Source organism: Eretmochelys imbricata, chromosome 14 (assembly GCF_965152235.1).
Source record: "Eretmochelys imbricata isolate rEreImb1 chromosome 14, rEreImb1.hap1, whole genome shotgun sequence".
NCBI classification, from domain to species: domain Eukaryota; kingdom Metazoa; phylum Chordata; order Testudines; family Cheloniidae; genus Eretmochelys; species Eretmochelys imbricata.
This window is the reverse complement of record NC_135585.1, coordinates 53553234-53565194: the sequence shown is the minus strand read 5'-3', so window position 1 is coordinate 53565194 and position 11961 is coordinate 53553234. Positions and strand designations below refer to the sequence as shown.

General features: G+C 48.3%; 1 protein-coding gene across 1 annotated transcript; it reads left to right on the top strand.

The window, feature by feature from the left end:
- Nucleotides 1-28: 28 nt before the first annotated feature.
- On the top strand, nucleotides 29-11859 carry LOC144273962 (C-type lectin domain family 2 member D-like). Its single transcript, XM_077832692.1, has 3 exons — nucleotides 29-1516; nucleotides 8037-8140; nucleotides 8965-11859. Exons 1-3 carry the CDS (start codon nucleotides 1487-1489, stop codon nucleotides 9101-9103), a joined length of 273 nt encoding a protein of 90 aa, XP_077688818.1. The 5' UTR covers nucleotides 29-1486; the 3' UTR covers nucleotides 9104-11859.
- Nucleotides 11860-11961: the final 102 nt, after the last annotated feature.

The following is an 11961-nucleotide window of genomic DNA, read 5'->3' as shown; positions in this document are numbered from 1 at the left end:
ATGCGGACAAGTTCATTCTGTACATGCACATGCCCCATGGAGGGCGCTGTTTCTCTTGTGTATTTCTAAAGCGTCCCAGCACTGACAGAGTGGAGGGTGGCGTTTTTGCAGGCCCTCCACCTTTGAGAACTTTACCCTGAGCCCGAACCTTAGTCCTGTGTTTCCCTTAATCAAATAGGGGATCTGTTAATGCCATTTAGATCAGGACAGCTTCCCTCTGGCAAATACACTTAACATCACCACTGCACATTTCACTATGAATCTGATTCTCCTTCCACACCTGACATCCAGAGCATGGGGTTGCATCCCTGACCATCCTGGCTAATAGCCATGGATGGACCTATCTTCCATGAACTTACCTAGTTCTTTTTGAACTCAGTTATACTTTTGGCCTTCACAACATCCTCTGGCAAGGAGTTCCACAGGTTGACTGTTTCCTGTGTGTAAAAATACTTCATTTTGTTTGTTTTAAATCTGCTGCCTATTAATTTCATTGGGAGAGCTCTGGTTCTTATGTGAAAGGGTAAATAACGCTTCCTCATTGACTTTCTCCACACTGCTCATGATCTTATAGACTTCCATCCTCTCCCATCTTAGTCGTCTCTTTTCCAGCCCCAGGCTTTTTACCCTCTGCTCATATGGCAGCTGTTTCACACCCTTCATCAGATTGATCATATCTGCATTACCACGCACTGTCACACGGCAGCTGAGATAAAGCCAGCTTCCTGTGGGTCAGCCTTTGCTGATGTGTGGGAAGCCCATTTTCCATTTGCTCGCCTTCGAGCCAGCGCTGATTGGCCGGTGTTCTCTGGTTGCTTAACTCTGGGTGCAGCCCACCCTTCCTGTGTAAAGAACAGCTGGTGGGGGAAAGACAGTGCTGCAGTTTCCTGCCTGGATGTAGGCCCCAGCTCAGTCTGTCTGCAGTGGAGTTTGCTCCCTTGCTTGGGGGGCTCCAACACTGGGATCCACAGAGAGATGTGCTGATGTCGGCCGATCATCTGGCAGCCATGCACAGAAGCTAGATACCCTGATTCATCAGTCCCAGGGCTTTCTGTCTCTCCTCTCTTCACCAGCTTCCTGGCAGTCCAGCTCCCCCAGATGTGGGTGTAAGAGAAACACACGACTGATCTAGGACCGGGACCATCCCCATCCCCAGTGTGACCCCACTGAGGACAACAGCGTGGTGCAAAGGATTAATGCGTCAACTGAGCTAATTAATTGATGGATAGATTTACGCCAGAGGTTATTTGAATCCCTGCAGTGTGACAAGTTTGATGCGGATTTCCTAGCCTCCGGGGACTGCACTGGGGCAGAAGAGGTAGAAAAAGGCTAATGAAGGCCCACTCAATCCAAACTGAGACAGCCAGAGGGAGATGATTAAAAGGAAGAGCCTTGCTCACCTGCAGGCAGAGAGAGCAGATCTGAGGCTGAACTCGATCTCCCAGAGAAGAGGTTAAATTTCTGTTACTTCGTGCTGGCTTTGGGCATGGAGTGCCCCAGAAAGGGGAGAAGTTCGGTAAGTGGCCCAGCTAGAGAGCGAGGTCTCCGCAACCCAGTCAGTGGTGGAGGATGGGGAGAGAAGCCCAGCTGGGCCGCTGAGGCCGAGGGCCTTACAAGGGGGCGCTCTAGTAAGGACATGCTATAACACAAACTGCATTTGGTCCTGGCGTGAGTCTCCCCATAGAGGGAATGGCAGTGGGGCATGCTCGTGCTAGGGCAGCCCTGGGCTTCTAACGCTGCGGATGGAGGGTGTGAACTAAGTTTAAGGCACTGTACACCCTGCTGTTAGGACTAGCTTTCCAATAGCAGCCAGAGCAGACTCACAGACTAAAAGCGTGTAATATTGACACCTAGCGGCCAGGAGACATTTGCTCTCCCTCTGCTAAATGGTGATGAAAGATATTGGGCGTTAGGACACGAGCCCAGCAAGGCTAGTCCAATATTCTGCCTGGGGGGGGAGGGGGGTTTGCAGAGCGAACCTAGGGGAGAGGTTTGCATTTGAGACCCCGGAGAGCTAGAGCCAATGCTCACTCCACAGCACGTTGGAGCTTCTGAAGAAGCCAGGAAGGTTCCCCATGGGTTAAAAAAATTCAGACAGCTGTGATTTATTATTACATGTGTTGCAGTCACACCAAGTCTTCAGCAGAGATCAGTGCCCCCCCGGTGCAAAGATAAATGAGACACACTCTCTCGGCTGCATAGCTTACAACCTACAGAGATCAGAGGGGTCGCCGTGTTAGTCTGGATCTGTAAAAGCGGCAATTGTCCTGTGGCCCCTTATAGACTAACAGACATCTTGGAGCATAAGCATGCATGCATCTGAGGAAGTGGGTATTCACCCACGAAAAAGCTTATGCTCCAATACGTCTGTTAGTCCATAAGGTGCCACAGGACTCTTTGCCAATCTACATAGACACTTTTTCACAGACAAGAGGGACAGGGGAGAGAGGCACAGAGATAAATACAATAATAAAACCGCTTTTGTCATAAATATAACGGGAAGGGTAAACACCTTTAAAATCCCTCCGGGCCAGAGGAAAAACCCTTTCACCTGTAAAGGGTTAAGAAGCTAGGATAACCTCACTGGCACCTGACCACAATGACCAATGAGGAGACAAGATACTTTCAAAGCTGGAGGGGGGAGAAACAAAGGCTCTCTCTGTCTGTGTGATGCTTTTGCCGGGAACTGAAAGGAATGGAGTCTTAGAATTTAGTAAGTAATCTAGCTAGAGATGCTTTAGATTCAGTTTTGTTGAAATGGCTGATAAAATAAGCTGTGCTGAATGGAATGTAGATTCCTGTTTTTGTGTCTTTTTGTAACTTAAGGTTTTGCCTAGAGGGATTCTCTATGTTTTGAATCTGATTACCCTGTAAGGTATTTACCATCCTGATTTTACAGAGGTGATTCTTTTACTTTTTCTTCTATTAAAATTCTTCTTTTAAGAACCTGATTGCTTTTTCATTGTTCTTAAGATCCAAGGGTTTGGGTCTGTGTTCACTGATGCAAATGGGTTAGGATTTTTATCAAGCCTTCCCCAGGAAAGGGGGTGTAGAGTTTGGGGAGGATTTTGCAGGGAAAGACGTTTCCAAGTGGGCTCTTTCCCTGTTATATATCTGTTAGACGCTTGGTGGTGGCAGCAATAAAGTCCAAGGGCAAAAGGTAAAATAGTTTGTACCTTGGGGAAGTTTTAACCTAAGCTGGTAAAAATAAGCTTAGGGTGTTTTCATGCAGGTTCCCACATCTGTACCCTAGGCCAATCTACATAGAAACTTTTTCACAGACAAGACGGACAGGGGAGAGAGGCACAGAGATAAACACAATAATAAAACAGCTTTAAAACAATTAAAATCACATTTACGTATGATTAAGGCTACGATTCTGTCATGGGTATCTTTATTAAAAGTCACAGACAGGATGCAGGCAATAAACAATAAATGATGGATGTCCAAACCCCACTGCCTGGGGCTGAATTACTGGAATGTTCAAGAAGTCATGGAGGGCTCATAAAAAAAATAAATAAAAATCACAGCATCTGTGACCTCTGTGACAGACTCGTAACCTTACTTATGACAGCAAATATTACAAGGGAACATACAGGTCTAGTGAGGGCCCCATAGTGATGGGGGACACTCACACACAGTCCCTGCCCCAAAGTGCTTATAATCTAGACAGAGGAAGATCTCATTTTAAAGATGGGGAATCCAATCCCAATGGCTGGATCTAGGTGCCCGGTTACAGGACCGGCTACCGCCGAGCTGGGAGAAGGAAGAGAAGAGGGACAATTGCAATAGGTCGGATTGTAAAACAAACCCGGACGGATCCCCCCACACGCAGGCTGGAAGAGAACCAGGCTTTGGAGACCAGCAGGCTGTTCAGAGGGACACTGGACTAGCTTGAAATAGAGACAGATCATTAGAGCCCTGAGCGGATACAAACATTTGGATTCACATCGTAATTAACTTGTATCCGACCCGCGATCCGCACTCCACCTTTTAAAGTCTTTTGTTAGTCTCTAGGGTGCCACAAGTCCTCCTTTTCTTTTTGCGAATACAGACTAACACGGCTGCTATTCTGACACCTTTTATAGGTATCCACAGCAGCACCCAATCTCCCTGTCAAAGGCTTGCACGGATAGAAAAATCCAGATCCACAGCTGATCCGCAAAGATAGTAAACAACCACATCCGCGGATATCCAGTGGATTGTCCCTGGATTTGCAGGGCTGGACAGATCATCACACACTAGCTTCTTTACAACTCCCCTCTCCAACAGTGGCCAAGGACAGGTGAAACTTAGTCACGTGCTCAAAGGAAAAGGCAAAACGAGTCAGAGAAACCATGTTGGCGGGGGCGGGAGGGATAGAGAGCAGCTACCTTTCAGTTTTACCCATTTTCAGGGTGATTTGCAGCTGTACGAGCTCCCAGCCCTGTAAACACCAGGCCACATAAGTAACTCTGCTCACTTGGGTCCCCGTCTTCTGATCAGCTGTGCAGAGCTGGGCTCCCAGCAGACACCAGTGTCCCTAAACACCGATCTGGCTGCCCTCTGGGGGTAGTTCCACACCACAAGGGCTTCCTGAATCCAACCCACCCCTGGGGCAGCGTTTTTCAGACCAAGACGGTTTTCCAGGTCATCTGTGTGCCTCCCCCTCCTGCCCAGAGCCAGGGACAGAACCCAGGAGTCCTGATTCCCAGTGCCCCCTGCAGCTCCAAAAGCAGAGGTTTTCTTCTAGTTCCAGTCCTCACTAAGAAGCTGCTTTGCTGGCCAGCAGGGAAGCGCCCATGCAAGCTGGTGGAACTGAATGAGAAATCCTGCGTTTAGAGATCGCCTTTCACTGAGGTTTAAGAGGCCAAGGAAAAGCCTGGGAGATGTATTATCAAAGACAGCAGCACCCGCACCCCCTAGGAGCTCTGAGACTCATTCCCCCCACCCCAGCACTTCCAGAACTGTTTGCTTCTCCTCCCTGAACACAGACCAGCCATTCTGGAGGGCAAGGCCCCCGCAAGGCACTGCTACAAAGGAAGTTCACAACTTACCTGCTTGAAGACCCCCCACTTTCTGTGCCGCATGCCCTGCAGATGACCCTCCCCCCCCCAGCCATCTCCCCCTCTCTGAGCACGAGGAGTGCTCTGAACTCCCCATATTCCAAGCCAGGCAACACAAGCCCCTAGATAGCTAGATGACCAAAAGCCCGCGATTTAGTCTGGAAGAAGAGTGGTGATTGGCTATCATTAGCGTACTGTCCCCTGACTGGACACAGGGTAGGGCCGTTGTATCGAGTAGCAGAGAACAGAGCTGTCGCTCACGAAAGCTTATGCTCAAATAAATTGGTTAGTCTCTAAGGTGCCACAAGTCCTCCTGTTCTTTTTGCGAATACAGACTAACATGGCTGCTACTCTGAAAAGAGAACAGAGTGTAGCAAATTAACAGTGATCAGCATAACGTGCGGGAAACCACAGGGCTGGGAGGGGCCCCAGCTGGTCTCTTATGTATTTAGACAGCTGCTGTGTATTCCCTCCCAAACACCTTGGGGTTAAATCAGCGGTAGCTCTATAGGAATCCATGGGCCAGATCCCCGGATGAACCCACTACTCTAACCATTAGACCGCACTCCCTGCTCAAAGCCAAGGATGGACCCGCCAGCCAGTAACTGCTCCCCTGCGTGCTGCTGTCTAGGAAGTAGTTTGTGTCACCCGCTGCCAATGGGCGTGTGTCTCCGTAATAACTAGACTGTTTGTGGCCATCTAGTTTGCCTGCCTGAATGACGCAGGTCAGAGAACCGCACCCCGCAAAAATTCCTAGAGCAGATCCGCCCTGGGCACATTTCCAGGCCTCTGGGCATAAGAGAGGGGCCTGGAATTCCCCTCTTCCCCAGCTGTAATAAATAAAAAACAGGGTGCCCGGTTCCACCCACTTGAGGGAGGAGCATAGCCCTGGTTTTGCTTGATCTCTTCTGCTTCTTGAGGAGAGGAGCATGGGCTGCTGCATCTGTTTTCTCTCCTGACAGTGGAGGTGTTTTCAGGGTATTGCTGTGTCTATCCATACTGCCCTGGGGCCCCAGTAATCCCTCCCTCTAGTCTAGTCTGTAAATTCTTGTACCACAGCCCACGGGATTACCGGTGCTTGCCTAGAGCAGTGGTTTTCAACCAGGGGTACATGTATGTACCCCTGGGGGTACGCAGAGGTCTTCCGGGGGGACGTCAACTCATCGAGGTATTTGCCTAGCTTTACAACAAACTAAAATTTCATACAGGCCATGACTTGTTTTTACTGTGCTATGTACTACACACTGAAATATAAGTACAATGTTTCTATTCCAATCAATTTATTTTATAATTCTATGGTAAAAAATGAGAACGTCAGCAATTTTTCAGTAACACTGGGCTGTGACGCTTTTGTATTTTTATGTCTGATTTTATAAGCAAGTAATTTTTAGGTGAAGTGAAACTGGGGGGTACGGAAGACAAAGCAGACTCCTGAAAGGGGTATCATCATCTGGGAAGATTGAGAGCCACTGGCCTAGAGGACAGTGAGGGTACGTCTACACAGCAAAGAAAACCGTGTGGCTGGCTCCTGCCGGCTGACTTGGGATCTCGTGGCTTGGGCTGTGGGGCTGGTTCATTGCCGTGTCGACTTCTGGGCTCGGGCTCTGGGACCCTCCCACCTGTAGGGTCCGGGAGCCTGGCCTCCGGGCTTAGCCCAGGTGCCTACACAGCAATGGTGCAGCCCTGAAAGCCTCAATCAGGTGGCACAAGCCAGCCCCAGGTGTCTAGTTGCTGTGTAGACATGCCCTGAGTTTCAAGCAGGCACAAGGCTGGGTTTGGCACCACATGGCCTGGCTGACTGTCTCCGTATTTATCCTGTGCTCATCCTACCGCCTTCCTCAGTCATCCCCACTGAGTCAGAGTCACCCAGGGAACAGCCAGACACAGGGAAACATGAGTCACCCATATGTGACGGTGCAGAATTTGAGCAGTGGTGTTGTAGCCGTGTCAGTCCCAGGATATACAAGGTGGGTGAGGTGAAATCTTTTACTGGATCAACTTCTGCTGGGGGGAGAGATGAGCTTCTGAGCTACACAGAGCTCTTCTTCAGGGCTGGAGAAGGTTCTCCCAGCCTCACAGCAAAATGCAGGTGGCCGAGGTCGCTGTGACGCCGGGAGCATCTTACTCAGGCCTGACAGAGATCTCCGTGTGCCCCGAAAGCTTGTAAAACAGGAAGATGTAACACAGAAACCACTGGGCTTGTGCCTGCATCCCAGTGCCTCAACCAGACAGCCTCAGTTTCCCCCTCTGTGAAATGGCACTAATGATTCTGCCCTCCTTTGTAATGTGCTAGGAGATCTATTTTATGAAAAGCGCCAGGTACAAGCTAGGTATGATTAATTATCATTAGGATTATTACTAAAGATTGTGAGGTGTTCAGATACTCCGATAAGGGGAACCCTGTGGGAAAGTTCACCTTTTTCTGCAGCATGGGGCATGGGCCACTTGTAGCTTTAAGCTAGAGTGAATTGTGGATTCTCTGTAACTTGAAGTCTTTAAATCATGATTTGAGGACTTCAGTGACTCAGCCAGGGGTTAGGGGTCTGTTACAGGAGTGGGTGGGTGAGGTTCTGGAGGTCTAGAAGATCATGATGGTCCCTTCTGGCCTTAAAGTCTGAGTCTTGCAGACAAGTTATATCTGCCCCACTCCCCCATCAGATATCCTCACCAGTACCCCACTAGATACCTGCCACTGTGCCCAACAGCAGTGAGTAAGCATCTTAGCTGAATGTTGCTATTAAAACAATTAGCAGCAAAATAGTTAACATTGAGTTGGACACCATTAGGTTTCAGAGTTAACACAAGTGGAGCTGAACTGTGCAGTTCACCGCTAATGTATGAGGCTCTCTGCAGATTCAGGGACCATCTAAGCTATGAAAGCGATTTGTTTTAGGCAGCAGGTCCCCTTGAAACAGTGACTGAAAATAGCTTAACCATTTCAACAGCATTACAGACGATAATGAATAATGTTTTTTGTTGTTTTTTTTAAAGCAGTTCATTATGCGATATAAAGGCATCTCTGAGTTCTGGATTGGCCTGAAGCGAGTATTGGCACAGACCTGGCAATGGGTGAATGGCGAACAGTTCAACGATCTGTGAGTCCTTTTCAAGCTAGTCACTTTGTTGGGTTCCAAATGGGAAAAGGGCTGAACTCGGGCAGATTAAAACAATTTGTTACTTCCAAAATCACGCTGATTACTTTTCTCCTTTGTGACATTTCCCCCCAGCTTTTGGGGTTCATCCCCATTGCTGACCTAGCAGATCAGCAGGCTGCATGCCTTTCCCCTCTAACGGGCAGCTTAGGTGGAAATGAGAGACCCATGGTATTTCCTGAAAAGTTCAGTAAGGATTTAAGCCCAGATTTTAAAGGTACTTAAGCGTTACTCAGAATTTCAAAGCCTAAATAACTTAGGAACATAAGTCTCAGTTTCAAAAGTGCTTTAGGCATGTAAATCACTTAGGCCTTGCACTGCTGAGCAGAGGAGCAGTGCCTAAATACCTTTCACAATCTGGACCTTAGCCCTTCCACCTCCTCCCTAGAGGGGAAGAAAGTGGGAAGAGAGTCTCCAGTGCCCATGCTGAGTCAATGCCAAGTGCAGAATGGCTGCTGGTGAAGTATCTGGCAGGATAATCACTGAGGTCGCAGCCAGGCTGCAGAAATAACCATGCTTGTAACCCGGCTATGTTAAAAGAGTTAGGTGTCTTGCATTGCCAGTGTGGACGGACGACCGTTCCTTAACACTGCTGGAGATCAACCTGTTAGTCTCTTCCTCCCCACCCCTCTTGCCGGGAAGAGTTCGAGTGGAACGAGTGATGCAGGAAGGGGGCGATCCTGAGGGGTTTCACTGGACGTGCCCCTCTGTCGGGGCCCATACCTGGCCCCCGCCCGACTCTAATCACCAGGGCGTCTCCGTCGCAGGTTTACGGTAAGAGGAGGAGGCGACTGCGCGTACCTGAGCGACGGCTTTGCCACTTCGTCATGGTGCTCCACAAAGCGCTACTGGATCTGCAGCGAGCCCGACGGGATGCGAAGGGAGGACGCGATGCCGGGCGACTGAAGGGCGAAGGCTGGGGAAACCCCTCAAGGCCCGGCTGCCTGACTCTCTCCAAACATCGCTCCAATAAGATCCTCAATTGAGCTTGACAGATTTTTTTTTTTTTTTTGGTAAATAATCCTTTTTTCTAACTTGCTCTTTATTGTGGCCCCTGTATAGCCCTCTTAGTCCTGGTTGCGTAACTGAGACCTGGTCTACGCTTAAAACTTAAAACTCGCTCCGGAATGCTGTAGCTAGGCCGACGTAACCCCCAGTGTAGACGCAGCTAAGTTGCCCTCGCTACCGTCACTGGGAAGGCAGTGTTCCTGCAGTGATGGGGAAACCCCTTCCCCCACGGTAGGATGTGTCTGCTTTGGGGTTATGCCAGCGTAGTCTGCTGCCATGTCCCCATACTGTAGACATGGATTAAAACCCCTTCCCGCCTCCCCCTGCTGTTGTGGGTGCATCTACACTGCAGTAGGGGTATGTGATAAAAGCAATGAAGGGGCAGCAGCACTGGGCTAGTCGCCCAGGTCTTTACCCTGGGTTCCAGCCCATGCTTCTGTGGCATCATTGCCCCAACACTAGCTAGACTGAAATTAGCATGTGTATGTTGTACGTCTACATTAATGGCCACCAAACCCTATGATTGCAGTGTGGACGTACTCGCAGCTCTGCTGTGCTGGCCAAGCAGGAAGGCAGCACTGCCTGAGGACAAGCTTAAACAGCAACCGGCTAAGAAAATCACCCTCCCTAGGGAAGGAAGCTGCGGCAAGACACAAGCCGCCGGGCTGTGGGTTTTCTTCGGCTGTTGCAGAACCAGGCTCTGTTCGCTCCCGCGGTCTCCCAACACCGAGCAACAAAGTTGGGAATTAAGGCTAAATGGGACCGGGATCTGAACTCCCCAACGGGCCCTTTGTTGAGGCGTCTAGTGATGCCTCCTGCATAGGGTCCACTGTGTTGTGTTGTCTCCCAGATCAAAACGTGGGAGCTGCATCTTTGACGGAAAGTCTCCGTTGTGGAGCAAAGAAGATAATTAAGGAGGGCCAGAAATGAGAGGCAGGTTCAAGTGGAAATCGAAATGTCTGTATGTTTGAGAGTGTTAAGGCCTTGCTGGGCTCATTGAGACTGGAAAGGGAAGGCCAGGCATGCGTGCAGGCCAGAAGAAGTTGATAACTAGCTAGGTGTGCGAGCAGCAAAGTTACGGAGGTGCCGGCGCCCTGTGAAGAAGCTGTTGAGCTGTCCAGGAGAGGTGTTCACTTTGTGAGAAGGCAATGGGTCTGTACTAGCAATAGGAATTGTGGGTCGCTGTCACCCTTGTATCCCACTCACAGGAATTTGCTTACAAACTCATAGGCAGAGCGGATGCCTTTTAATCTAACAGAGTTATCTTTCAAGGTGAGTTCGAGGCAGAAAAGCTGAGGTCTGTAGAACCCTTTCGATTGCACTTGACTTTCCCCGTGATCAAGTTTTTAATCAGTGAGCAAAACAAACTGCAAAATCTGATTCAGGGTAAGCAGGTGGGTTTCCTGACCTTGCTAAAGAAACTTAGATAAGGGCAAAGATCAATATGTGCATAAAACTCTAAGACTGAAGAGTCTTTAGATGCTTTAAGGTTCATTTGCAAATGTTGCTTAAGGGTTTAAATCCCCTTGGACTCACTTGCCAGCCAAGTTACAAGTACTTTTGTGGAGGACAAGATGTGTATTTTCCCCTAGTTTGAGGGGGGCTGGGTATTTTCCAGCTACATCATCTGCTCAAACCATGGCGGCGGAATCTAAATAATTGAAATGTATAAAGCCTCACAACTAACGAAAAATTAATCGTGTGATGCCATGGAGTGTTCGCTGTTCCCCTCTTTAATGATTTGCTGTTTACTTCTTTTGTTTTATAAAGTTTGCTATGACTTTGTCAGTCCTATAAGCGAACAGTGTGAAAAACCAACCAATCAACCAAACAAAAACCCTTGTATTTTTTTCCTTCTGTTGTAATTTGCTCATAGTCATGGAGTTTAAGGCTAGAAGGACCCTCTTGTTTTATTCAGTCTCTCTTCCTTCGTTCTAACTTAGAGACAACTGAAATTTTTCTAATGAAAAGTTTGTCAGAAAACAGAATTTAGTTGACCATTAACTTTTTTTCCAGAAACTTCGTTTTCAGTGACTTCATATTTTAGTTTTCTGAAGGGTTTTTGTTTTTTTCCCCCCCAACACAATTCCAGGGGGGGGAAGCCCCAGTGGTCTTCAGAATTTTGTAAACGTTTTGAAATTGTGCTGTTTTTTTTGTTTCTTCTCTCCACTTTCTGGCTGCCTTCCGACTTTTGCCACATGGAAAACAGTAAGAGCCTTTCTGAAAGTAATACTTTCACTTTTAAATGTTAACGTAACACAAAGTATTCCTTAAACGACCCTCCTACAAACCCTTTCTCACTCACGGTCTCCAAAGTGGAAGAAATGGGGAACGAAAAAAAACATGTAAGCAGGCAAAGAAAGTTTTGCACTTAAATTGTTCTATTAGGATGTTTAAAAATGTTTGAACAGGTTTTTTTTTGTTTCCTGTGGAAACTTTTGCAGGACAAACTGCTGCTTTTCCAGCTACTTTCTAGTCTATATTGTTTTGTTTTTATTTTTTCCTCTGGCCTAGCACCATCTGATGGGCCGGATTAGACATTGCAAAGCCTAGGTTTGCTGCAGGGCACCCTAATCTTCTGCTGTGTAGCTAGAGTGGAGACCAGCGCTGGGAGAAAGGTGAGTCAGAAGCAAATTGTGTTTGAGATTAGCTGGGTGACTCTTCCACACTATCCCCACGGGAAACACTCACTGCAAGGATTAAAATGGAGTGGGGGAGCTAATATACTAATCAGTGGTACAAACTCAGTACAGGGG